At 37.5% G+C, this 26651-nt stretch overlaps 1 protein-coding gene across 1 annotated transcript; it reads right to left on the reverse strand.

The window, feature by feature from the left end:
- Nucleotides 1–2137: 2137 nt before the first annotated feature.
- On the reverse strand, nt 2138–26430 carry LOC122139336 (zinc finger protein AEBP2-like). Its single transcript, XM_042736136.1, has 8 exons — nt 25844–26430; nt 21162–21372; nt 20901–21008; nt 19901–20087; nt 19690–19814; nt 18380–18447; nt 15495–15613; nt 2138–2271 (listed from the first exon to the last, which is right to left on the reverse strand). Exons 1-8 carry the CDS (start codon nt 26275–26277, stop codon nt 2138–2140), a joined length of 1386 nt encoding a protein of 461 aa, XP_042592070.1. The 5' UTR covers nt 26278–26430.
- Nucleotides 26431–26651: the final 221 nt, after the last annotated feature.

Genomic DNA, 26651 nt, shown 5'->3' on the forward strand with positions numbered 1-26651 from the left:
ATTGCTTACAATCTCCAATCCCAACACAGACAGCTCCTACAAAACAAGAAGTTCATCAAGAGAAGAAATGCAGAGGTTTCGCTATTTAAGCTTGAAACCAAAGCCCTGACAGACACTTTCAAAGAGTGATATGCTTGTCTACACTCTCGGGTTTGCGCTAACGTTAGCATTTTGTCATAACTAACACAAAATGCTGCCGGGGCTAGTGTCTCATATTCTGACAGGAGTCCAGGTGAGGGTTTGATTGTGTTTTCTAATTGTTTAAGGTCCAGAACATTTCGTAGAGACATGGAAAACAAACCTGACAGGAATAGGAACGAGGCCAAAGAGTCTCTCAGACTAATTATTTGACTTGTTGTCCTTCTGGTGTCCAGCGTCGCTAGTCTATTACATGTCTGTTCTGTCCCGCTGGCACTTTGTGAGAGAAAGCAATGTAAATGTTTCTGCTCATCTCTCCCATTTTGACTTTGTGGGGGTGGGGATCTTTGGATGAGAAGAGACATGGTTGGACAGCTTTCAGGGGTTATCTGATGATTAATGGACTGTGTGCGAATGTCCACCATCGCTGCAAAGTCCTTTTTACACGGTCTTTGTTTATACTCGATCACTTCCCCACACACCAGCCCACGGCCTGCAGATCGGAGGACGTCACAGACACTAATAAAAAGCCAAAAGGTAAGAATGAAACGAGAGATTATGTTAGTGAGCAAATCATTCTTGCTCACCGACTCATATTTTGTTCACCGTAGGTCTCGCGAGATGAACTGGGACGCCTGATTCAGAAGGAGGATCTGAACACCTAGAGGGCATGATCTGTTCGCGTGTCACTATCGCTCACAACAAGGGGAGAGAAAGAGAGCGGAAGAATTATGAATGTGTGTAAAATTGACGGATGACCACAGACAATTAAAGTGACATGAGATGCTATTAAAACTCAATCAATTGATTTAGACTATTATTGTATTTTTGTACAGCATGAAGTCAAGCCCTTGAGCGAAGCTTACAAGATGGAGCGGGGAGAACTGACAGATCTACTTTGTCATTATTTGTGGGGTAAACACATACTTAGCAGGGATACTAAAAACACTCTGGAGTCTCTCTGCAGACATGCATATTTGGATGAAGTATAAAAGGCTCTTAAGACTTTTAAGTATCATTTGAATGAATGATTCAGTGGCTCTCTCTACACACACACACACACACATTTTATGGGGACATTTCATTGGCGCAATGCTTTTTTCTACTGACACAAACTGTATGTTCTATCATGCCTTATACCTCAACACTAACACCTAAACCTACCCCTCACAGGATCCACCTGCGATTTTATAGATATAAAAAAAAAAAAAAAAGAAGACACCAACAATTTATATCTTTTTTCCCCCTTGGGGACCTCACTATTTAGGTCCCCATGAGTGGTGTGCTTCAGTTTTAAGTCCCCACCAGGATGAAAACTTACACACCCAAACACTTTGTGTTAATGATGCAACCTGCAGATTGGGCCACTGATGTATTCAGTGAACAAATCTGAATGAATCTTTTTGGTGAACAGGTCCAAGAGATTCAAGTCAGTGGATCGAATCAAAAACTCTTCTCAAAATTTATGAATTAAATAAGGGTAACCTGAAGAAACTTACACTGACAAATCTGTGAATGAAAAGAGATGTATTCAGTGAACAAATCTGAATGAATCTTTTTGGTGAACAGATTCAAATCACTGGATTAAACCAAAAACTGTTCCCAAACACGATTAACTGAATAACAACAACCTAGACAAATCAGCAAAAGAATCTGAATGAATCTTTGTAGTGAATATATTTAAAGGAGTCAAGTGACTGAACAATCAAAAACTTCTCAAATACGAAAAATAAAATAAAGAGTAACCTGTAGAAATATCCGAATTTGAATGAATCTATTTGGTGAACAGACTCAAAAAATTCAAGTCCCTGGAATGAATCAAAAATGGTCCTCAAACTGAATACTAGCAACCTGAAGAGCGAGTCAATGACAAATCAGTGAATAAATCCCAGTTCATCTTTAAGGTGAAAAGATTTAAATGATTTAAGTCACTGGAGTGAATCCCACACCACTATCCCCAAAAGCAACAATCCGAATAAGAGTAACCAGATCCTAAATTTCAGTTCAGACTGTGGTTGACGCTCCAGTTCTGGATAAGAATCAAAGCCAGAGGCTCTCGATGGCAGCCACAGGAACGAGGAAATGGCTTCCACATGGGGTCCACCTTTCCCTTGTACCTCACTTCCTCTCGGACTCAAAAACAAGTCAAAATCAAGACCAGATCCCAAGTATGGCGACTAATAGTGTGCTAGGCCATGTGCTCACTGTTAAGGGCCTGTTGGCAAGTCTTCCTTGAGCTTGTTTACAACTTAATGCACATTAAAGTGATTTCGGTCAGAACAAAATGGCAAAATTGGGCAATTTCGAGTTGATGAACAATACTAATTAGTTTCAACCATGATTCTTCAATTAACACATTGAAATATGTGTGTGCTCATCTGAATAACATGATCACTCCAAGATGACCTGAACCACAGCTGAGCTTAAGAGTCTTGATAACCGCAACAAAACTGCAAACACAAGGAACATAGAGCCAAAGACAGACACCTACAATGCTACACTTTTCATAGCACATAACCATGCCCAGGTGGAATGAGCTGGATAAAAGAAAACGATTGCCAACAATTACTTTTGTTGTTGTAGCCGTAATGTTTTGTGGACCAACAAAACTTGCTTACTCGGGTAAGACAGCATCAGAAATCTGGATGGAGGCACTTGTTGCCTGCAGCATGAATTATCTGCCAAACGCTGCATTCGGAGCATGAGTGGTTTATCAGGAGCGCATTATATACAACACTTGCTCTGGATGAGTATCTGCTAGAGTGGAGAAAACCCCTATCCTTGACCCAAACGCCAAGATAGATATATGCACAATATGCCAGTCTGTTACATAGCAGTGTATGTTAACGACAATGACAATGAAAAATGATTTGGGCTCTTTTTTGTGACAGAGGGAGATATAATTAATCAGTAAATAGCTCGGAGCAGATAATATGCCATCTTCATGTATATTCTGGGATGAAAACACTCTCTGGAAAAGCTTGATTTAGTCAGCTATTCAAGCATAAGTTAGGGTTATGGCATTGTTGGGTAAACATGATGTTTCTGATATTTATCAGGTGCTATCTGTCACTCATAAACATATCTTGGAAAAAATACTTTTTAAAAATTGGTTTTTTATAGGAATATATTTAACATATATAAAATAATTATTAATCATTTAAAAATATTTTAAATACTACTAATATTATTATTGGGAGTTTTTATATGAAATAATAAATATATTAAATACTATACACACACACATATAATTAAAAACATTTAAATAATAATAAAACTATTTCAATATTATTATTATGATCATCATACATTTTACGATTCAGTTTAAAAAATAACATTTTCTTTTTGTCTCGAAGTTGACAAAGTTCCATTATAAATAATTACATTACATAATATAAAATATGTGTTATTGTATTTAAGAATTTTCACATTTTCAATAATAATTTTACATGAAATAATATTTTCTTGAAGTCTTGATGTCATGAAGTTGACAGGTTATATATATTGTATATAAAATATTACTATTACTATTGAGCACCTTACAGTTGGATGATCTTGGACACTAAGGTTGCAATGAATGTTCAGTTAAAGTTAATGTCAAAACCATACAAGAAATGCCAACCCTGACATAATTATCTCTCAACATATAATAGCATGCATTCATTAAGGTTGAAAGGGCACAATGCAATTAATACTTAAACAGGGTCTGAAAGAATATTCTAAATATCAAAATATTACAGTAATTTGATTTAAAAAAACTGGCACTGGTTTCACAGAATGACCCATTTAGAAGATCACTAGGGTCTTTTTAGTGATTCACAGCAGTACAGACAAAATTGTCCACATCTCAAGACCTGCCAATCACAACAGTCATCCACATTTCTGTTGCCCTGGCAAGCGCCGTATCTCTTCCCACAAGCCGTCGATGTGATTGCAGGTCTAATTATTAGTGAAGCTCAGTTTCACAGGGTTTGGGGCTCTGTGCAGTCGGTTCCGCTCTAATGGATGAAAACCCTGCTCTCGTCGAGGTACCATGTGAGAAACATTTAGACGCATGACGTGAGAAGAGCCAATTCACAGCCAGCTCTGGTAATCTATCAATCTGTAGTCACCTCCAAGGCGCGAAGTCTTACACAATGGGCTTTTAATATGTAACAGCGCTTCAGAGACAAAAACTTAGATAAGATAGCGGAGAGAGAAAAAGCAGAGATGTCAGACCACACAGAAAAGTGCCATGTTGGACCAGATATCCGATTGCATGTCTGCTGCCTACCGAAGCCCTGAGATCGTTCTGAGGCTTTCTTCTGACCTGATTTCAGATGTGCAAAACACTCGCTCTCTGCTGATGCGGTTTGTGTTGCAGACTGATGTTGAAGCAGCAATTAGAGCACGCCAAGGCAAAAGAAAATGGTTAGAGAGAGAAGTGTCAGTTAAAACCCTGGTGTCTGACCAAAGACGAAGACGAACTGCATGAGCCGTATCCCTGATATAAACCTAAAAGACAAGCAAACACAAGCTCAGAAAGATGCAGACTAAAGCTACTTCAGTATTCCAAGCGTGCATTTCATTTCTCTCAGCTTCAATCTTGCCTGATTACGTGAGAATCCTGCAGTTAAACAGTTATAAACTCCGAAAACATTTGATCTTTGAAAGATGACGAGTTCAAAATCAAGCAAGCATCTATCAAACATGACTTATGTATTTAGTCCCTACGATTTTTTCAAAAAAAAAAAATATTATATAGATATATATAATATATAATATAATATATATATAACTATATCATACTAATGCATTAATAATTATAATAATGCAATAATAATAATAATAATAATAATAATTCAGCAGTTGTGAACATTTAAAATGAAAAAAAAAATATTTAAATCGCTGTAAAGAAATATTTTTAAGATATATATAATTAGAAAAGGCATAATAATAATATATAATAATAATAATAATAATAATAATATATGTCTTTCTCCTGGTCTGTTTTGGACCCCCACTGTTTTATTCAGTGTTTGAAAGCATACATTAATTTATACAATTTGTTAATTTATACATATTAATTTCATACATTAATAATAATAAATAACAGAAAATTTATTATTATATATATAGAATTAATAGATAAACATAATAATATATGAACAAATATAGTATATAAAAAAAATAATCAAGCGACCATCTCTCCATTTACTAAAATGCCAAACATGATTTCCATTTCAAACAAAACTGCTTAATATGGTGATCATTTTTCCTCCTACGGCATAAGTCCAGATCTCTTTCCTCCAACTGCATTTTGGCCGGGTTTTAGTTTGCAATGGCTTTCTGGTTCACTTGATTTGGCCTTGACTGGAAGAACTGTGTGTTACTAATGACAAAACAGCCATAAATCTCCCCAATCTTTGGTGGCTTGCCAGCTGTGTTTCTAAATAAACAGTAGATGTGAATCTGACAACTCAATCTTTACAGCTCAACGGTCTGAGCGCCAGAGCTTCCTCTGCGGGGTTTGTGGGAAAAGTTTGATGTCAATTCCCGCTACGGCCGCGTGCAGTCCTCCTGATAGTCAGCCTCTCTTGTTCTAATTAAGGGGAAGGCAGCTATATTTTTACGCCGGTCCAGAAAGGAAGGGGCAGCCTTAAGGGGTGTCTCGGCGACCTACACTGCAGTACATTGACGCAAATGCCCCGCTTGCACCGTCCACTCGAATGATCAAGCCTTGGGTTTCGACTATAACAGCTGTTATCAGCATCCGTGCCTCTGCCAATTGTATATTCTTCTCCCAAAGTCAAAGACGCCAAGAACAGGAGATTCACTTCCTCACCCGAGGACCGACGCATTTTGTTTCGGGTTTTGTATGGCAGGAAGAAACTGAGCAAACTGTAAACAGCCCTACATCGAGTTTCGTAAATCAGCTCGCGCGCACAAAGATTTAGATAAATGCATCCAAAACCAGCAACTGGCTGCAGCGCAAGATAATCCGATTCACTCCATCTGATAGGGTGCATGGCTTTATCTTATCTCCATCGTGACGGCCGCAGATAGAGGTTCATAAATCGCAGGCGAGGTGACGCTTTCCCCGGGAACAGAGGGAGGGGTAACAAGAGGCCGTCCCCGGCTGCGGCTTTTTACAAGACGTATCACACAAAAAAAACTAAACCGTCTTGGTGCCGTGTGTCTGGCAGGAACACCAGCTTGTCAATATGCTAAAATATCAGGCCCCAGGCGATTGGGTCAAAAACTGGATACTAACTGAGTCTTGCTGGATGCAGAACTTGGGACAGCTTACTTTAAAATTGTATTCCAGTAGAAATGACTGTTTACTGACAAGAAATTAGTTACCTAATCCGAATATTACAATATGAAGGTATCGTTATCCATCACTTACAACTACTTAAAAAATGAACTCACTAGCTTCAATTCAAGAAATGAGATAAAGTGGATATCAAACTAGATAAGATCAACTGAAGTGTTTATAAGTAATATAATAACTTAGAAGACAAATCACTGAAAGTTGTATGGTTTTTCTTTTTTAAATTGTGTTTTTCTGGGAGTCAGTGGCAGCCCGTTGAACGCAGGTGTGCAAAATGATTAAATTTGGTAACACATCCTACGGTAGGAATCTGAGACAAATTTTGAATCAACATTTCTTCTTCGTTAAATGGAGTCAATGGCAACCATGTTAACGCATACAAGGTTATTTAGAAATTTTGGGCAGACACCGTAGTGGTCCTGTATAGTAATCCCCCAACAAAATTGAGGTCTCTAGGACAACTCTTAGAGCGACACCACACTTTAAAAATTTCAATTTTTCAATGGGTAGAACTTTTGAATCTTTTGTCGCTTAAATAAACTTACTATCCACATGTGATCAACTTCCATTAAATTTAATTGCCATTTGTTTTCTAACCAAAAACTTCCTGGGTTTAACAGTCAGACACTTGCATAGAAGTGAATGGGGCTACTCCTGTAAAAGTTAAATACACAAATTACCATCCAAAAACTCTGTGGCCCCTATTGTTGTTTTTTTTTCCTTCTTATGGTTCATGGCAAATCTATGAACAATGCAAGATAGGAAAAATTGGGCGGGCATTTGTACACTTATATGGTGTCTGCAAGAGTGATCTGACCATTATTGGGGGTCCTTTAGAGACCAACTCTATAGCGCCACCAACAACTTCAATATTCAATTTTCAAATGGTTAGAACTTTTGAATCGTTTTGTGCTAAATAAATTACTATCCACATAGTGGATCACATCACATTAAATTGAATGCCATTTGGTTTCTACCACCGAAATCTGGGTTACAGTCATGACACTTTTAATATAAGTGAATGGGGCGACTCTATAAAATTTAAATATAGAAAATCTACCACCAAAAACTCTGCTAAGAAGCCCCTATTGTTGTTTTTTTTTTCCTCTTACAGGAGTCAATGGACAACTTAATGGACTGCAAGTATAGGAAAATTAGAAACTTTTGGTAACCTTATAGTGGTGGTCCGCCAGAGTACAATCTGTCTCATTTTAGGGTCTCTAGAACAACTTCTATAGTTCCACCACCAGTTCAAAAATTTCACATTTCAAAATGGTCATAATTTTTTGAACTCCTTTTAATCCTATAAGTAAAAATAAATAAATACAAATAAATAATAATAAAATGAAACAGTTCAGGCAGATTACTATCCTTATGTGATCTATTTTCCATCCATCATTGCATTTTTGTTTCTGCCTACCAAAAATCTAGCTTACAGTGAGAATCTTGCTATAAAAAGGAATGCGTAAACATTTAAAACCTCACTTTTTTCAATACTAAGCCAGGAACTAACATGGTAGGCTGACATGCTTTAGTTTGAAATTAATTGCTAATATTTTCCTTGAAGCTATTCCATTTTACTACGTCACCTGTGCACAGTACAACATTCATATGAAAAAAAAAAACCAATTAGATCACCTGTTACTCTTAGTGCACGATACTTCGGTCTACGTGTTTTTTAGTATGAAAACACTACTCAATACTACACAAAAAAAAAAGTTCATAGACAAAGTACGTAGTAAAAGGAACATACCTAAAAGACTTTTTTAATGTGCGCAATAATCAATTGAACTGTAACAAAATAGAAATACACAGGTCAGTTGTGTAAATATTAAAATTAATTCAGTTTAGTAATTAATATTAGTACTGCTAAACAGTGGCTTATTTTCTCTGGTGTCAGGATCGTACTGCTGTACTAACTTTGATCATTATATAAAAAAGGTACACCTGCTTAGTACCCCCAATTTCTACAAAATCTTGCAAGATGATTACATATTTATGTAACGGATTATCGATACCTTTTCCTATCCTGATTATGTAACACCGGTCCAAGTATTCTGTTACTTCCTCAAGTCTGGCTGTGCGTGACGTGGTTGAAAAACGGAGGCACTCCTTGAACACTGATGTATTAATCTGTTAGAGCAGGAACAGAAACCTCATAAATAAAGTTACATCCTGATTGGTCCGGACGATTAAGGTAATCCTATAGCCTATTGTTTCATTTACTCCAAACTAAATCAAAGGATAAAACTGACTCCAATATGATGTAGAAACCAACAATACAAAAAAGATGGAGACAGGAGGTCAGTATCACTGTGAAAGCAGGACTGATGCTGAGGGAACACGTTTGGACTGCAATGGTTGTGAGACCACGACGACTGCCGCTCTGAATCCAATAACCTGTCGTGTTTTGTAAATTCACACCAAACCACATTTTTAAGGCATCAAGGTGCGCTACTGAAGAGTACCAAATAAAAATCGTCAAATGGGTAGGATCAGTGTATTTATTTATGCTTAGAGTGACTCACCTTAGCTAAAATAAAATACACAGGTATTAGATGAAAAACCTAAAAAAGAAATATTGCCTCAGGCACTAAACTGAAAAAAGCTACTAAAATTAAAATTGACAAAGTATCTTAAAATAATTAAAACTGAAATAAACGCTAAATACAAAAGTATAACACAATTAAACCTAAAATAACTTAAACTAAAATAAAAATAAAAATATTAATAAAAAAAGTAGGAAAATAAAATAAATAAAGCCAAAAAAAATAATTCTAATATAGCATTAGAAAAAAAATAGTAAAATTCAAAAATGTTGTCTTGGCAACTTACTGAGAAAAGTTAAGTACTAAAATTAATTAAAACTGAAGCTAAATCCTGACTTGTACCAAATGAGCAGTTTGGATACCGTAACTAAAATAAAAAAATAAAAACCCCGAACGTAGAAGCTATAACAGAATTTGTTTTTACTTGAAATAAAAAATAGAAATAAATCTAAATATAAACATAAAGCAGAAAGAAAGGTTACCTTTGCAACTGAAACTAAGCAGAAATACTAAAATGGACTAAAAATGAAATAAAAGCTAATTAAAACCACATATGACACTGTTAGTTAACAACACTGATAATTTTTGTTAGCGAAATGCTAAAATAAAATTAATATATATAACCACTAGAAACTGAAATTAAGGTTGAATACAAAAAAAAAAAAAAACAAATATATATATATTATAAAAAAAACAATATGTAAAAGAATATTAAAATTAACTACTATAACATAATAGCAAAATAAAACCACTACTATAATAGTTTATAAATAAATAATAACACTAGAAAGGAGCACCATTTCTATCACATCTAGTGGTGCCATATTAGTCCCTTGTTAGGTTTATTTTCATTATGGATGCTGTCTTAAAAGGTCTCTCCGGTGCAGGACGCAAACAAGAAAAGGCATCTCACTAAGTTTTAAACAGAGCCAGAATGCACTGTGAAGGTGAGAACGAGCCTGTTACTACAACGAAAAAAGTGTGCTCTTGTCTCCATTAGTTACTGGATAAGAAGGTTCTCTTTTTCATCCCTCCCAAAGGCTCAATAAGACCCACACGAAAAGAGCGCGTCAGCCGTGAGAAACACGCGGGAGGTTCGTCAGGGGATGGATGTAAATGGACGCCTTAAACTGCACAGCAGAATCAGAGCTGGAGTGAAATATGCGTGTTTGTGCTTCTGCCTATAAAACAGATTTAGGTTACTTGCTTACCTTCTCTTCAAAAGGCCAAACGGCCCTGGAGAGAAAGCATTAGGGCTAATGGCATAACAGCATTTGAAAACAAAGCAGTCGGATGCTTTCAGGAGCTGGAGAGGAGGGTCTGAATATAGCCATTACCATAATAAAGACATCTATATGTGCATACAAAATGTGCAATATGATGGAAACTGCCCAAATATAAAATGCATGCGGAGGGCTTTGAGGCTTTCGAACCTCATTATAAATCATCAGTAAAGCCATGTAGAGTTACTGTAATCTTTTAAATCCTAGACAAACACATCACAATAAACATTTTTGAGGGCTCCAAGTAACCTGTATATTTTTATATGGGAAATGTCAAACATTCTAATACAAACAAAACGAAAACTAAATATAATCCTAAAACTTTAGACAAATTTAGGAAGTAGCTTTTATATTCAGCATCACAATACTGCGGCACCAGAGGTTAAGCATGGCTTCAGGAAATATGAGGTTCTGCAGACGTTCTTTTAGAGTGCAATACTTAGATTGGGATGTGGTGGCACATTAAACCCTGGTGAGCATCTTACCTATTTATAGCCTGTTTCGCAGAGGAATGAACATAGGCTAGGTGTTATTTAAAAAATAACTTATAACAACAGAAAATAAAGAAATGGAGGAAAAAAAAACAAAACAGACATTTCAATTAAAAATCAGGCTGCGTGGTGCGTGGTTTGTTAACAGGGTGTAATATGTTGATTCTATATAGATCTATTGTGTTATATTCTGAAATATGCCTGAGAATCAATAAAATAAAACTTAATCTGTTAATAAAATTGGAAACAAAGACATAGTTAACTACAACAAACCATAAAAAAGTAAAAGGGTAAAGTCCAAACACACATACATATACACACACACACATATATACATACACACACACACATATACATATATATATATATATATATATATATGTGTGTGTGTGTGTGTCCCTGGACCAGTCCATAAGGGTCAATTTTTTCAAAATTGAGATTTATACATCGCTGAAAGCTAAATAAATAATCGTAAAATAATTTGTTTAGGATCAGACAATATTTGGCCGAGAACAACTATTTGGCGAGACGACAAATTTGGAATCTAAGGTGCAAAAAAAATGCAAAAAAAAATAAAAAAAATAAATAAATATCAAATATTGAAAAATTGCCTTTCTAAAGTTGTTCCAAATGAAGTTTCTTAGCTATGAATATTACTAATCAAATATATATATGGAACACGATCTTTACTTAATATCCTAATGATTTTTTGGCATAAAAAAAAATTCATTAATTTTGACCCATACAATGTAGGTTTTTTGGCTATTGCTATTGCAAATATCCATACATACACACAACCACACACACATATATAAATATATAAATATATATGATATATATATATATATATATTATATATATATAGATATATATATATATATTATATATATACATACATATATATTACATATATAATATACACACACCACCACACACACACATACATATGAAACAAAAATAAAATCAAATAGTAAATTAAAAAAAAATTAAAAAAAGAAAATGAATGACAAACATAGCCAAAGTAATAAAACTTAAATCAAAAACAAAAATTGCACACACAAAAAAAAAGCATTAAAAATATTAATACAAATGAAAATATACTTCAACTTATGCTTATGTTAAACCTTCTTTTCTCCAGTGTTTTACCAAATTTATGACACCAAAATAGTATCTTAATACTTTCAAAATCATTTTAATGATTTAAATTTTTGGTCTTTCATGAAAATTAATCGTCATCATTAACAGCAAAAAAAAAAAGGTTTATTATATGCGTTCTCTCATGCCACACTTCCCCTTTAGCAATTTATTTATTTTATTTAAGATTTTTCACCTTTATTCTCTTTAGTGGTTTAACACATTTAGGGCAGGGTGGTAGGGGTTTCCAGTGTAATTTTCTCCTGAAGAATAAAATAAATAAAATCAAGCACAGGAGTCGTGTGCAGCTCTGATTATATAGTTTCTTTAGGACAAACCAGTCCCATTGTACGCGCTCTGACAGACCGCAGCTGCTGCTGTATTACTACTCGCAATTAAGACACGCTTGTTACTCATGTGGTACGTATAGACTATAAAAACTCATTTGGAAAGTCAAACACCAGACTCAAAATAAAACTACACGTTTTGATTATATTGAAGGAGAAAGCGGACTACAACGACACCGTTACACGAACACCAAAAAATGCAGCACGAATCCAATGCGCTTGTGCACGAAACAAAACACTGTTACAATAACAACAGGATTTCTGCAGGTTTATGAAGGTAGATTTAAGACTTTAAGACCTTAAGACGAAGTAAAGAGAAATGAAGGGAACACAATACATCAATATGTTCTTTAAGTGTACATGGATCAAAAGACGAAAAGGGGTTTTCAAGCATCAAAACAAAAAAAAGTTTAATGCAGCTTGAATTTTTTTTCCATTTATTAGAATGTCTTTTTTTTGTTTGTTTTTTTAATAATGACTATCACACATTTTTGCCATAATTTACAGAATGCAGCCACTAAAATGTAAGCATAGCATTAGCATAACAATCGTTTATATATAAAAATATCTATAAACCATAAAATTTAGTGTGACCCACTTTTTTCTTTTATATATTTTAATAAGTACAGGTCAGAATATTATGTTTGTTTAATTTTTAAATCAAAAATATAAATACATAAATATATCTGTTATGCTGAATGACACGTGTAACATTATTTCACGCCTTATTTTGTCATTTATTTTCAAAGTTATTTAAAGCATTAATTTGACAATTTAATATGCTTTATATGTATATAGTCACTTTGTTAAATTTAATTTGACACATGGGAGACCAAAATGTGGAGGCCGAAAATGTCACAATGAGTTGTATTAGCAATATTTCAAGGTTTGAAAGTACAACTTCCAAAAATCTACAGAAGTTTATAAAAAATGAATTTAACAACAAAAAACTAATAAAAAGCTGCCACTTATGGGCTCAGAATAATCCACTTAATTCAAAAGTGAAAAACAATTTTTTGGGAGATAGCGGATTTGTGGGTTGTTTTTGAGCAAAAACTTTCAGTTTTCTCAGAAAACAAGACTTCTAATGTCATTTTGCATTTGCAGGTAAAAGTAATTGCGATGAGAGGAAGGAGTTTATATATTCATTTTGAAAATAAAGCATATTTAAGGCCTCATTTTGTGGAAGCTCATCTTTAAGACCTGCAGAAACCCTGAATAAAGATGTGAGATAATTTAGCATGATTGAAAACCCAAACCGAGTGCGACAATAGAACGAGAATGAAAGATTAAACTTAAAAAACACACACGGTCAGGTGTCGACTAAAACAGCAAGTCATATTGGGAGGGCACTGTGCGCGGTCTGACGCTGAGCTAAAGGTCCTGGCAGACGGACCCCTCCGCCTCAACGCTTGCAAATCTGCCCCAATTAAAATGACTCCCAGATGCCCCTGGCCTCCTCCACAGCTAATAAACAACAGTCCTGTGTGAGAAACACAACTAGAATCAAACCTGATGATTCAAACAAACAAGCAAACAAAAAACATATATTACAATAACTTTCAACTTTACTACAAAGACAGAAGTATGATCTATAAGTATGGGGAACAAGGGAATTATTATTAAGTACATGATCTAAGAAGCACCATCATTATTGATCCTATAGTTCTCCTATGTGCATTAGCTCTGGAACGCTAGTGTTAGCTTTTAGCACCATTTACGTTGAGATGTCTACACACTCCTTGTCTTGAGGCAGAACGCACAAAAAAACGGCGCCCACGCGGGAGGGACAAATAACATCCCATCATCATCATCAGTAGGTGGAGCAGCAGTTATAAGAGTCTGTGCATGTGTTTTAAAAAAAAAAGAAAATTCTCATACTAAAAAAAAAGGCAAGAAAAAACACGCAAAACCATCTATGGAAGCATTTACATCATCCAAAACTACTAGCTATCACAATCTGTACAATTATGTTTTTCTGTCAGCTAGTGGCTTATTACATCTATCTACAGTACAGTAAAATTTCCACAGTACAAAAATTATATTACAAATCTCCTGGATATATTTACATGGGCCTGGGTGCTGTTCTTGAACGAAACGAAAAAAGCAAAAGACAATCAGCAGAGTTGAGGACGTAGGGAAAGAAAATCAAAAACCGTGGTGTACAACACATCCTCCCAGGACAGTTAAAGTCCCAGCACCGCGACGGAGTTCAAATTTTTTTGTGCCTTTTTTTTTCTTCTTCAAGGGATAAAAACACACATTAAAAATTCACTGCATGCTTTGGCAGACTGGGGCATTAAAAACAAAAAAAAAAAAAAAAAAAAAAAAAAGGAGAAAAAAAAAAAAAAAAAAAGCAAAGGGAAAAGAAGTCCTGTCTCAAAAGATCCGCGCGTCCACTTCGGTTTGGGAACGTCAGCAGACGCTGACAGAAGCTGCCCTCACCCACCCAGTCTTCTAGAAAAACATCCTGAAAACAAGCAGAACCTGCTTTAGTACGATGCACACACACACACACACACACACACAAACAAATGCACAAGAACCAACCACGTCATTTCCAATAGTATTTCTGTACCGCAAACAGCAAAACGATGCATAAAGAAGCTCATCAGAGCACGCCAGACTCCTGAAGATGACGGGCATCTGTCCTGTTATTTACCGCTGCGTGGGGAGCTGAAGACATCAATGCTGTCATTAACATGCATGAATACATTCGCTTCCCCCCCACAAAGTGTTCGTCTTGACCACATGCTCAGAAAGCATCACATTCCACACCAGTGCGAGAGTCTGGGTAAACAAACTCCTACTGCAAAGAACTGACGTATTACGATCGATTAATAGCGGTTCTAACGAGGAAACAATCCTGGAATCGTCGTTTACGTCTGTGGGAGAAGGTCAAAGGTGACTTTAAAAGTATCTGTGACCCGGGGCGGATTTGTATCATCAGCTTTGATTAATTAACGTCTTCTCTTATATCAATGGTTATTGATCTCCCACCCCCGTCCCCCCTGAGTTTTGGAGCGCCATGGTTTGGGTTTGGGGAGAGGCCCGTTCTGGTTTGCAGTGACGCCAGCGTGGCGCCATCTGCTGGAGGAATTCATGAAAGAGTCTTTAACAGGAAAGCGTGGCTCCTGTTGAGAACTCAAACACACGTGGGCCCGAACATGGAAGTCGACGGCTCCTGCGCTCTGAACACTACGGGTAAAGTTTGAGTGAAGCTGCTAATGTAGAGTCACCTGTAGATGTTGGGTCCAACAGAACAACCGCCGTGTCCTGAGGACGCTGGGAGAGGTGACCACTTTGGTCCTTCAGCTTGTGGGACGGTCGCTCTCCCACTGACCAGGCGTCTGGAAGTCTGTGCAAATCAGAAAGACAAAGAAAAATATAGGCCATTTTTTGACAGTACATTAAGGAAAGCAATGAATTAGCATGCAGTATGCATTTTGTACATAGTATGCAATTGTTCTGTCGGTCAAAATGAGAATATTTCTATGTCACCAATGTTTGCCATATTTTGTAGGACGCCAAGCACGCTGCATTATTGGATATAGCATACTACACAAGCATAGTATACTATACATGATGTTCTGCATGTCAAAATGTGAATATACTAAATACTATAATGCTATGCACTCAACATACTCAGTATATTATAGTATACCAAAAATATGAGTTTCCCAGATTTTGTAGTATATTGAGCACAATGTATTGTGGGATATTGAATCCTAAACAGCTAGAACATACTGCAAAGGTACTATATCCTATAATGAAATGCACTCAACATACTACATGTGTCAAAATGTGCAGAATACAACCAAAGCACATTGCATAGGACGTCCCAGAATGCAATGAGCTAGGCTGTCAATTTCTGATGTAATTATGATACATGTTAACCATGTGATTAACATCATCTTGATTTACTGTTTTATCATAAACGCCTAAAATTTAATCATTGATATGCAATAGAGTACAAATACAAATTCCTGGTTTAAAATGATGCCTCACATGGCATGAACCGTATACAGTGTAGGGTTCAATCGAGTACAGTACACAGCAACCTTTTGATCAATTACAGCACTTACAGAAAAATACACTAGTGTGCATACAGTATGTAAACAGTACGCACGTTCTTAATTCCAATAATAGGTTAAAAATATACACTACGGATAAATATTAGCATTTGCCGGTCTGGATAACACACAGCCCTTGATTCCGTCATCCAATCCTTCAACATGCATTCCACAATGAGATTATTAAAAATGTTTTCCTTTTTTCCTCTCCACAGAGGAGCCTTGTTTGGCTCGGGCTTGTTGTGGTGACCCAGAAATCCATTTTAAACGTCTCCCGAGATGGCAGCTTCTTCAGTGTTATCGCTTCTTCAGAGCTGACAAACATTCCTCCGGCTCAGATTGATGCCCGACTCGGAATAGCAGCGTGCACATGCACAGGTTTGCCCAAAGTGGTACAGGTAGGCTTTTGCAACTGCAGCAATTATCACAACATGGACCATTTTAGCTGCAGTGCAAATGTAAATTCAGCAGTACATTTAGCAGCAAGGCTCATTAACCAAACAAGTCGTTTAAGATTTAAAACCAGTTTAAATTGCACATCAAGATTAAAGAAAGCAGCTCACAAAATGGAAAAATTAAGAGTGGAAATCTGAGGACGGTTACGGGTAACGTGTTCAAAGGCCTCTCGTCTAAGCCATGGAAATATTGAGAACAAGTGGATAACCTTTAAAAGGTTTTTATCTTGGACAAACTTCAATGAAAAGCGAGTTTGTTTCCAGATGGGTGGTGTTTCATGCAGGCCAGCGCTCTTCAATCCATTCAATCTGACGTTAATGCGGACATTTACCACATAGAACTGGGAATTGATCTGAATCTGACTGCTCAGGTGAGGGGAAAAAAATAAAAAAAATAAAAATAAAAATCACTTAAGACAACATAAGAGAAAGAAATAATGGAATTAATGAGACAGCAAGAAGAGAAATGTGATTGAGGGTAAAAAATAAAGTGTGTGAAAATGGGGAGAAATGGCCTGTTGGCACATTAGCTACCATTTCTAAAACAAGAAACTTTCTGTAAGCATGAAATTCCCCAATGACCAACACTTGGCTAGCCAAAATGTCATGTATACAGAGCACATTGGGGCAGATACTGTATCCCACGATGCAATGTGTTAAAACTGAACTTTTAATTCAAGTGGGATGAATGAAACTGAAGAAACGCGTCAACCACAGTTTCTTTTGTGGCTCACTGTTTGATAAGAATGGCGATGTTTTTATACAAAATGACAGCTAATAATGGGATGAGAACTGGACACCAATTAAATAACGGTCATTTGATAAATGTAGCATAATATTGTCCAATTATGCATAATTCCTTACTATATAGTAGGCGAAAAATATGTGAAATATAGTGGTATGTCCAAATTCATAGTATTCATAAAACAGCAGGCAAAAGTGTAAAATATTTAGCATAATTCAGAAATGTACATATGATGGGCATTTACTATCCCATTAGTCCCAAGAGAGAAAATACTGTTTTCCACATAACTAAACTTTTGTAATTTATATATATATATATATATATATATATATATATATATATATATTATATATATATATATATATATAATATATATACATATATATTATATAACACTATAAATAATTACTAATAATTATTTGGTTTAATTAAATGTAAAAATATATATAAGTTAAATTACGTGCAAAATATATTGCATAGTACACAATATACTAGCCCTACTGTGCTCACATGTGTCTCTCTGCAGTTTTGGACAGAGACGCTTTTGGGAAAAATGCTAAACTTCTCCTTTGGGATTAATAATATCTACACAGTCAGCTATAGATCAGTCTGTATGTGTTTTTGAGGCAGTTAATGTGACTTAAGGAGCCTCAGAACCATCAGCCTGTCACATATATCAAGTCGTGTGTGTGTGTGTGTGTGTGTGTGTGTGTGGTGTGTGTGGTGTGTGTGTGTGTGTGTTTTGAATCATCAGTGCGTAAGGCCGCCCTCAAGTGGCCCATGACTTATATAAAAACAGCTGACATTTAGTGCATGGCACTGAGGTGAGCAGTGCACTTTCATATACTCACATGTCCTCTGGCATCCAATGAAGCAGGACCTTCACTTTCCCAGAATCCTCCTTCCGCCTGGCGATCACCTGCTCAATTACACACGACGAGAAGGAGTGCGTGAGATCTCGTTTATAGGTTAATTCCATGCTACATACTGTCTGTGTCAGTTAAATGGGACGGTTTTCATGTGGTGTCGGGAGCAGCAGGTGAGGCAGCGACTGTGGCCTTGAACAGGAGGGCCTGTGTGCTGGCGGCAGCTCATTAACCGTTTAATTGAAGACACACGGAGAGCAGCTGGCCCCAGGCTAACTGGACCGTGAGAGTCCAAGCAAGTCTGACTTCAGCTCAGAGCTACGGTTGAGGTTTAAAAAGGACTAATAGCTATGAAAAGCGATCATGTGGATGAAATGCTTAGCATATGATATTAAAAAAAACAAGTTTGTCTAAAAACAAGTTTATTCTCTATACTAGCGACATGGGCTGCGTTTGGAATGAATTACTAGTGCACTGCATACTAAGCAGTGTATACTACATGATGCATACTAATTTTCCTCTACAAAACAAGGATACACACTATAGCAAAGACACTGATTGGGAAAAGAATTACTAATATACACAAGTACCAGATGAGATACTTGTCAAAACAGTATTTAATATGCAATGGAAAGTCAGTAAACAGTAGTATGCCATGTTTTTGTCACATGACCTATGAGTCAAGATGAGTCAAAGAAGTCAAGAAATGTAGGGTATTCTACACAATGCAAAGTCTGAAGTACAGTGTTTACATATGGCAGAAATAGTATGAGTAGCAGCATGTTAAGTGTAGCTATGGAAAGTGTTCATGTTGATCAAACGGCACATTTAGAACCGAAACTAGTCAAGTTTGTCTGAAAACAACTATATTCTCTAATGTCATGGGCTGCATTTGGAATGGGATACCAGTGCACTGCATACTAAGCAGTATATACTACATGCCTACTACTTTTCCTTAAGATATATTCTATAATGAAGACACTGATTGGCAAAAGAAATCAGTATATACTAGTACTAGGATACTGCTTACGGTTTATACTACAAAAAAAAAAGTATTTGAAAACAGTAATTCAATGTGCAATACAAAGTTAAGTAAACAATAGTATGTCATGGTTTTGTTACGTGACCTCACTATGTTAATATTTGGTGGTTTGATCAATAGTGAATCAATATATGTATGTATTCTACACACTGTAAAGTTTAAAATACAGGCTTTACACATTATGCACAGCAGAGATATTAGGAGTGGCATGCTAGTGGTGCATATAGTAGCATGATTAAGTGTTGGTACCCACCGTACTGTGAAACACAACACTGTGGCCTTTGCCTTGGCTCTCAATATGAGTCGCTAGATTGAGGCAGATGGCGCGATGACGGATCGCATCCATGGTCTGAGCGTCAAAAAAGTCGTGAGGTCGTGCTGGTGGGAGGAAACAGATTGGAATTAAGAGAGCGAGAGTTTTGAACCCAGAATTAAACATGGATTGAAATTCCACTAACACTCACGCAATGACCTCCGCCGTTTGTACTTGAGTTTCTTCCGTTTGTTGATGCCTGCTTTGGAAGGCGACTCTTCCTTAACCTTGGTTTGGTTTGAGAGTTTGGAGGAATTCTGGGAGCTGAAGTGGGTCGGTACGTGGCGAGCTAGCCCCCCCTGGGAGGCGAAGGTGGCATTGCAACCTCCCACCACACACTTCAAAGAAACAGACATCAGTCAGAGTAATAACAGTGAAGAAAAGAAAACCAAAACACCTCACATGAACTAAACGCTGGGTTATAATTACAGAACGAGTCCTGTGGACAGTGTTTTCATTGTCTGGCCATAATGACAAAGTTCCCTCATAATCAAAAAATTATGTACGGCGTACGCAAGGTTACACTTGTATAACAGTATGAACTCATACTTTTCTTAAAAATGTCATAAAAATCTAAATGGATAAAAGACAGGATTCCTTTAATGAATGAAATTTTTTCCTGATTCAGATATTTTGGTGAAACGTGACCTAATGTGTGAGACTGACCCTGTAAGATGATTTGTTGTGCTCTAAAACTGCAAAACTTAAAGAAAGAACCTCTGTTTTTTAAAAAAATTAAATAAATAATAATAATAAAATGTTACTACAATACAACAAAAAATAGAAACTTATAGAACAATTAAACAAAACAGAACATGAAAATAAATAGTAAAGTTTGTAGACGAACTTTGATGTTGGCTGGAGAAAGCCTACTCTGAATATTTAAAATAGTGTAACAAGCTGTGAGTTTGAAGACTTCAAGACTTAGACTTTAAGAAAGAGTAGTAGTAGTTTTAAAATGCTTGGATAATAAAATGCATTTAAAATAGGCACTAAAAAATAAAATACAAAATTAATAAAATACAAAGAAGCTAAAAAACAACAACAAAACAATTCTTATTAAATCAATTATAACCAAACAAAACAGAAACTAAAAACAAAACTAGATAAATTGTTTGCAAGTATCTGTGCATGTGTGCAAAGAGGCCGACCTTGAATGGTTTGTCTCCACTGTGTGACAGCATGTGTCTCTGCAGCCAGCTCTGACTGGTGGACGGTGTGTTATACACCTTACAGCCTTTCCAAAGACACACGAAAACCTGTGTGCAAACAGTGAGCGATGTGAGAATTTCCAAAAATTTTGGAAAATGCTTTGCTTTAGTGTTTTTTTTTTTTTCTTCTACTGCAAATGCCACATTTAACATGGCTTAAATGCTTTTTGGGGCATGAAACAAGCATTCACACACACTGACCCCGCCGCGCTGTCCGTCCACGTGCACTCCGCGGATGTGTTCGGCCAGGTCCGGGCTGTTGTTGAACAGCATGTGGCACTGATCCCAGCAGCAGGGGTAAGATGAGCCCTTAGTGGAGGAGGAAGACGCCCCGCCGTGCCCGTTCATCATAGCTGGGGTAGAACGACCGCTGGAATCAATGCTCTCCATGTCCATGAGAGTACTGCTGATACTGAAACACACAAACAATGATTTTGTACAAAAACCAAATGTCATTCATAAAACTATCAAGCTTAGATGTGCACCGATGTGTGTTTGTGTTTCGTTGCCTGATATGAACAGTGAGTTTATACCGATATCTGGATGTCGAAAGTACTATGAGGAATTTCTTTAGGTGCAAATGTTGCCCTTTTAACAATGAATTCTGGATTAAATCTCACTGTAGTAGTGATTATCCACTAAAAATATCATCTACGTGCACAAAACTGAAACTAGAAAGAATGATGGACATAATGAGATTTAAAAATGACAGGCTGTGGCTTTTCATAAGCAGGACAACACAAAGAAAGCAAATGAGGAGCGACTGATTGAGTAGAATGGACTATTACAGGAAATTTCTTGATTCTTTTGTGTGGTAAAACCTGCAATGCAGCGCCCACGTTAACAACCATGAGTCTTTGTGAACGGTAAATGAGGCCAGTGCAGTGGGGCGACCACCTAACTGTGGCACACAAATGCTGTAATAGTGATCGTTTGAGCGTGCAGCTGTGCAGTGTGGGAGAGGACAGCGGTAAACTACTTCAGTAAAACACCATGAACTCCAGTGAATGTGAGTGAATGGCTCCTGAGGGGCGAGGAGGGGCTCGCACACACTTCCATCTGTTGGTTCCTTTCAGACTTCACTGCCCACAACTGACGCTAAATCTCAGGATGTGCCAGAGAACAGGATGCTGGGTAATCACAAATACAAACTCCAACTGCCAGTCTGACTACTGATGAAGTGATAAAGTGCTGACAGCTGCAAAACCCACAGGTACGACAGTGATTCTATGCTGAAAAAACCTCCAACTTTATTTTTACATTATCCGAAGAATGCACATAAACGGTGCATGGATTAAAGTTTAGGCCTAGATGGTAGCATTAGGGATTTATTCAAATCAATACCAGCAAGTATGAGCTATAGTGATAGTGATGCTAAATACTAACATTAAATGCACTAATATTTGAGACTTGTATACATTAACTGAGTTACTAAATATTTTGAACACGCATTTTGAAAGTCTGACACCGGACTAAAATTAGCACCAGTTTTTTTGTTGCTGTTGTTTTGTTTTATCTGAAAGCAGAGGCAGCTGGCCACAGCCTACACACAGTGGGTCTCTCTTGGTCCTGCAGGCTGATGCACAGGAGCCCTAATACGTTGTTTGTAAGAGATTTAATTTCAAAACGGCCAAAACTGACTGAAGAGGAAAAACCATTAACACCTGCTTTTACTCAAACGTCCCATCCAGTGGAGTTCCCCTCAAAACTCTCTCAAAACGCATTTGCGCTTTCACATATTCAAGCTGACACACCTGGTGTTTGGCGTCAGAATCAAACATGGATGATTTTTAGATTATAACAACATAAATTTAGGTCTGTTCCATATGCGAAGCTCATCATATGACCCCGTCTACTTTTATGCAAAACTATATGCTCATTGACAATTTAACTAATTATCAAAATTATTTGCAATCAGGATTGAAAATGAATGAACATAAAATCCACCCCCCAAAACTGAAGATAAGGAGGCACAAATGTCTGTGTACAATTAGAATAAATTTATTATGACTGTTGTGATAAAGGTGAAATTGAATGAAGTGTCTATTGCATCATTATATTTAGATCTGCTCACGTCCAATCAAAGATTTCTTTGTTTTTGCAGCATTGTAACCAATTGCACATGTATCTATTGAGTGCATGAATGCAATAGCCAACCATATGTGCTCACATTAGTCACTGGTTAAGTATAAAACCACTGAAAATTATGCCAGTGGACAAATATTGCCACTTAAAGGGACAGTTAACCCAAAAATGCAAATTCTGTCATTTACTCACCCTCATGTCGTTTCACACCTGTATGAGCTTCTTTCTTCTGTTGAATACAAAAGATGATATTCTGAAGAATACTGGTAACCAGAGAGTTGATGGTAGCCATTAACTTCCATAGTATGCAAAGACATACTACGGAAGTCAATGGGTACCATCAGCTCTTTGGTTACCTACATCTTTTGTGTTCAACAGAAGAAAGAAACACATCATTCTAGGTTTAGTAGATGACAGTTTTCATTTTTTGGGTGAACGATCCCTTTGGGAACATAATATCTGCACCTGCTTCTAATGGCTACTTGTGGATCTGAACATTTCTAAATGAGAAAGTCCCGTCTTGTCTCATCCACCAGTTGTCGTGTGGTCCTAGACGTCCCGCACAAAAGTCACATTCAATCCCTCCAGCTGCCCGAACAGCAGGGCTCAGGGCCTCCACTCAGACTTTAAGAGCTTTATTCCCAGCGAAAGCTCCACAAAGCTGCACGTCTGGCACAGAGCAGGGATCCCCATCCCACATTCCCTCCTGCCTCCCCCCCTGGGCTGACCTGATATAATGTGTTCAACGTGAATTCGTTCCAGCGTGCCTGCGGATGGTCTATGGAGATTTCCCATGTGCTGCGAGCAAGGATGTCTACAGCACGACAGACGATGAGGAATCCAAGACAAATAATAAAAGAGACGCCCTGGCATGATAAAGGCAGACGATATCCAGCACCTCGACAGAAAGTGCCATAAAACACACCCATGTCACCCTGGTGATGTGGAAAGATGGCAAAAGGTCTCGCGGGCCGGATGACATAAAACCGGATCAAAGCAAAGCGCTAGACTTTGATAAGGCAAAAACAGGCCCTCATCAACTTCTCGGGCCAACAACTGCTGTGCCTGCGCTTCATCCTGATAGATAAAATATTCAGATAAAGCTTGCACAGTTCTGAACTCTCTCTCTCACTCTGAATCTCACTTTCACTGGAGCTTTCTTTCGTACAATGAATGTTAGTGTTGACTAACATCTCGTGTTTCTGTGGCAAACACATTTAAATGAGTTTCATGGTACAGAATTACTCTGGATTCATTCGTTACTGAAGGGACAACCGGACGGGACAGTTCAAATTAGACTCATGGTTAAAATACAACAGGGATTGTTGTACTATAAATGTAAATACTAAAAATTATTTATTATTATTTTTATCAACAATACAAATGTAAACTGATCTGAACACAATTAACCAATTTTAATTGTTTTATTTCTGACACAACTGGTGGGTTTCTAAAGAAAAACACCCATAAACATTATTTACATGTGAAGTAAATTATCTAATGTGTCAGAAATATAGCTTATATATATATATTTTTTTTTTAAGCATTGCATTATGACATACACAAGTGTCCAACAACTGATCAGAACAGATATTAAGTTATGCTTTTTGACAAGTGAACAGTAAATAAATAACCATAAGACTACAATATGCCTTATGAATATTATGTTTCTTTGTTTTTTTGTACATGTACACTCTCAGAAAAAAGGTACAAAAGTCACTGGGGAGGTACCTTTTCATACTGGTACCTTAAAAGTACAAATTAGTACCTAAAGTGTAAATATTAGTACCTACAGTGTACATATTAGTACCTAAAAGGTACAAAGGTGTGCCTTTTGAAAAGGTACCTCCCCAGTGACAGCTTTTGTACCTTTTTTTTCTGAGAGTGTACCAGGTACTTTCAGAACAGATATTACTTTATTTCTTCTTTTTGACAAAATAACCAACAATAAATAAATGACCATAAGACATTACGACATGTCTTATGAATATTAGAATTTTTTTTGTACTTTACGGTTAGACCACGTATTTGCAGAACAGATCTTATTTGATTAACGTCTGCTTTTGGCAAAATTACTAATAGTGAATAAATTACATTAAGACTAAACACCTGGGGGAAGTCGTGGCCTAATGGTTAGAGAGTCGGACTCCCAATCGAAGGGTTGTGAGTTCGAGTCTCGGGCCGGCAGGAATTGTGGGTGGGGGGAGTGCATGTACAGTTCTCTCTCCACCTTCAATACCATGACTTAGGTGCCCTTGAGCAAGGCATCAAACCCCCAACTGCTCCCCCCGGGCGCCGCAGCATAAAAATGGCTGCCCACTGCTCCGGGTGTGTGTTCACAGTGTGTGTGTGTTCACTGCTCTGTGTGTGTGCACTTCGGATGGGTTAAATGCAGAGCATGAATTCTGAGTATTGGGTCACCATACTTGGCTGAATGTCACTTTCACTTAAATGCCTTATGAATATAATTGTTTTTGTATTTTTTCGGTATTGTCAGAACAGATGTTAATTTCTGATTTTTGACAAAACTAATAAAGCATTATGAATATTTTTTTTTAATGGTTACATCAAGTATTGACATAATAGATTTTATTTGTTTTACTTTTTGCCAAAATAACTAAGTCAACAGCAAATAAATGACCATAAAACTATACAACATGCCTCATGGACATCACAGGAGTTATTGCTGGTAATATTGTTGTTATTTCTGCCATTTCTATTGTTAGTGATATTAAACGGCGGATTGCGCGGAATGTATCGGTGAAGTATCGGTTGTGTGGCGGCGGCGGCACACGCACCTGTCCTCCGAGTCCATGCGGCTGAGCGGCTCTCCGTCCGAAGATAAGCTCATCATCTCCAGACTCGCGCGCCTCTTCATTCCGCCGCCGCCGCTGCTGCTGCTGCTTTTCTCCGCCGGCGAGGGCGCGCTCTCCTCCTCCCTTTGTTCTCTCTTCATCCGCTCCGCCGTCCCGTCCGCGCTGCCGGGGCTCTTCTGCGGCTCTTTCTCTTCGGTTTCGCCGTCCTCGTCGTTGCCGCCGTCTCCCCGCGTGGCTTCCTCCGGGCTTTGTTCTGTAGACTCGCGTCCGTTGGGCTTCTCGTCCGTCTCCGCTCCGTCCATCTTAACGGCCGGTTCCGGATCGGCGGCGCGCAGGCCTGACTCGCTCCCGTCGCCGTTTTGTTCGCTCGGGTTCGGCGACTCTAGCTCGGAACCGTCGGAAGTCGTCGAAGCCATCGGGTTCCGCTCGTGTGCGCGCGGTCTGGCCGGGTTTAAGCGACGGGAAACGGGTGAAACGCGGAGACTTTCAGCGACCGGACGGATCGTGGAGCGGCTGATCGGGGACGCGCGGGGAGGAGCGAGCGTGACGTCGGCGCTTATTATGAATGGCTCCACGTGCTCGCAACCCTAAATATACAAGATAAAGCTGAAAAGTTTCCTTTACAAAACCGAAGTGGCGGAATGACGCTGTAATCTTGCCTATGTTCATTCAAAAGGAGGCCTTAATTTCAAACTCATTTAATATTAATTTATTTACACCTCTAAATACAGGAACAATAGTGTTATATTTGTAAAAAATATTATTTTTTTTCCTTTGGAAATGTTTTAGT

This window comes from Cyprinus carpio, chromosome A4 (genome assembly GCF_018340385.1).
Source record: "Cyprinus carpio isolate SPL01 chromosome A4, ASM1834038v1, whole genome shotgun sequence".
In the NCBI taxonomy this organism is placed as follows: Eukaryota; Metazoa; Chordata; class Actinopteri; order Cypriniformes; family Cyprinidae; genus Cyprinus; species Cyprinus carpio.

Excerpts from the sequence above, each read along its gene's own strand:
- LOC122139336 (XM_042736136.1), bottom strand. The coding sequence starts at position 26,277 with ATGGCTTCGACGACTTCCGACGGTTCCGAGCTAGAGTCGCCGAACCCG. Across the intron at positions 21,373-25,843 it reads CGCATGGACTCGGAGGACAG|TATCAGCAGTACTCTCATGG; the intron begins GTGCGTGTGCCG and ends TGTGTGTTTCAG. Across the intron at positions 19,815-19,900 it reads CAAACGGCGGAGGTCATTGC|CACGACCTCACGACTTTTTT; the intron begins GTGAGTGTTAGT and ends TCCTCCCACCAG.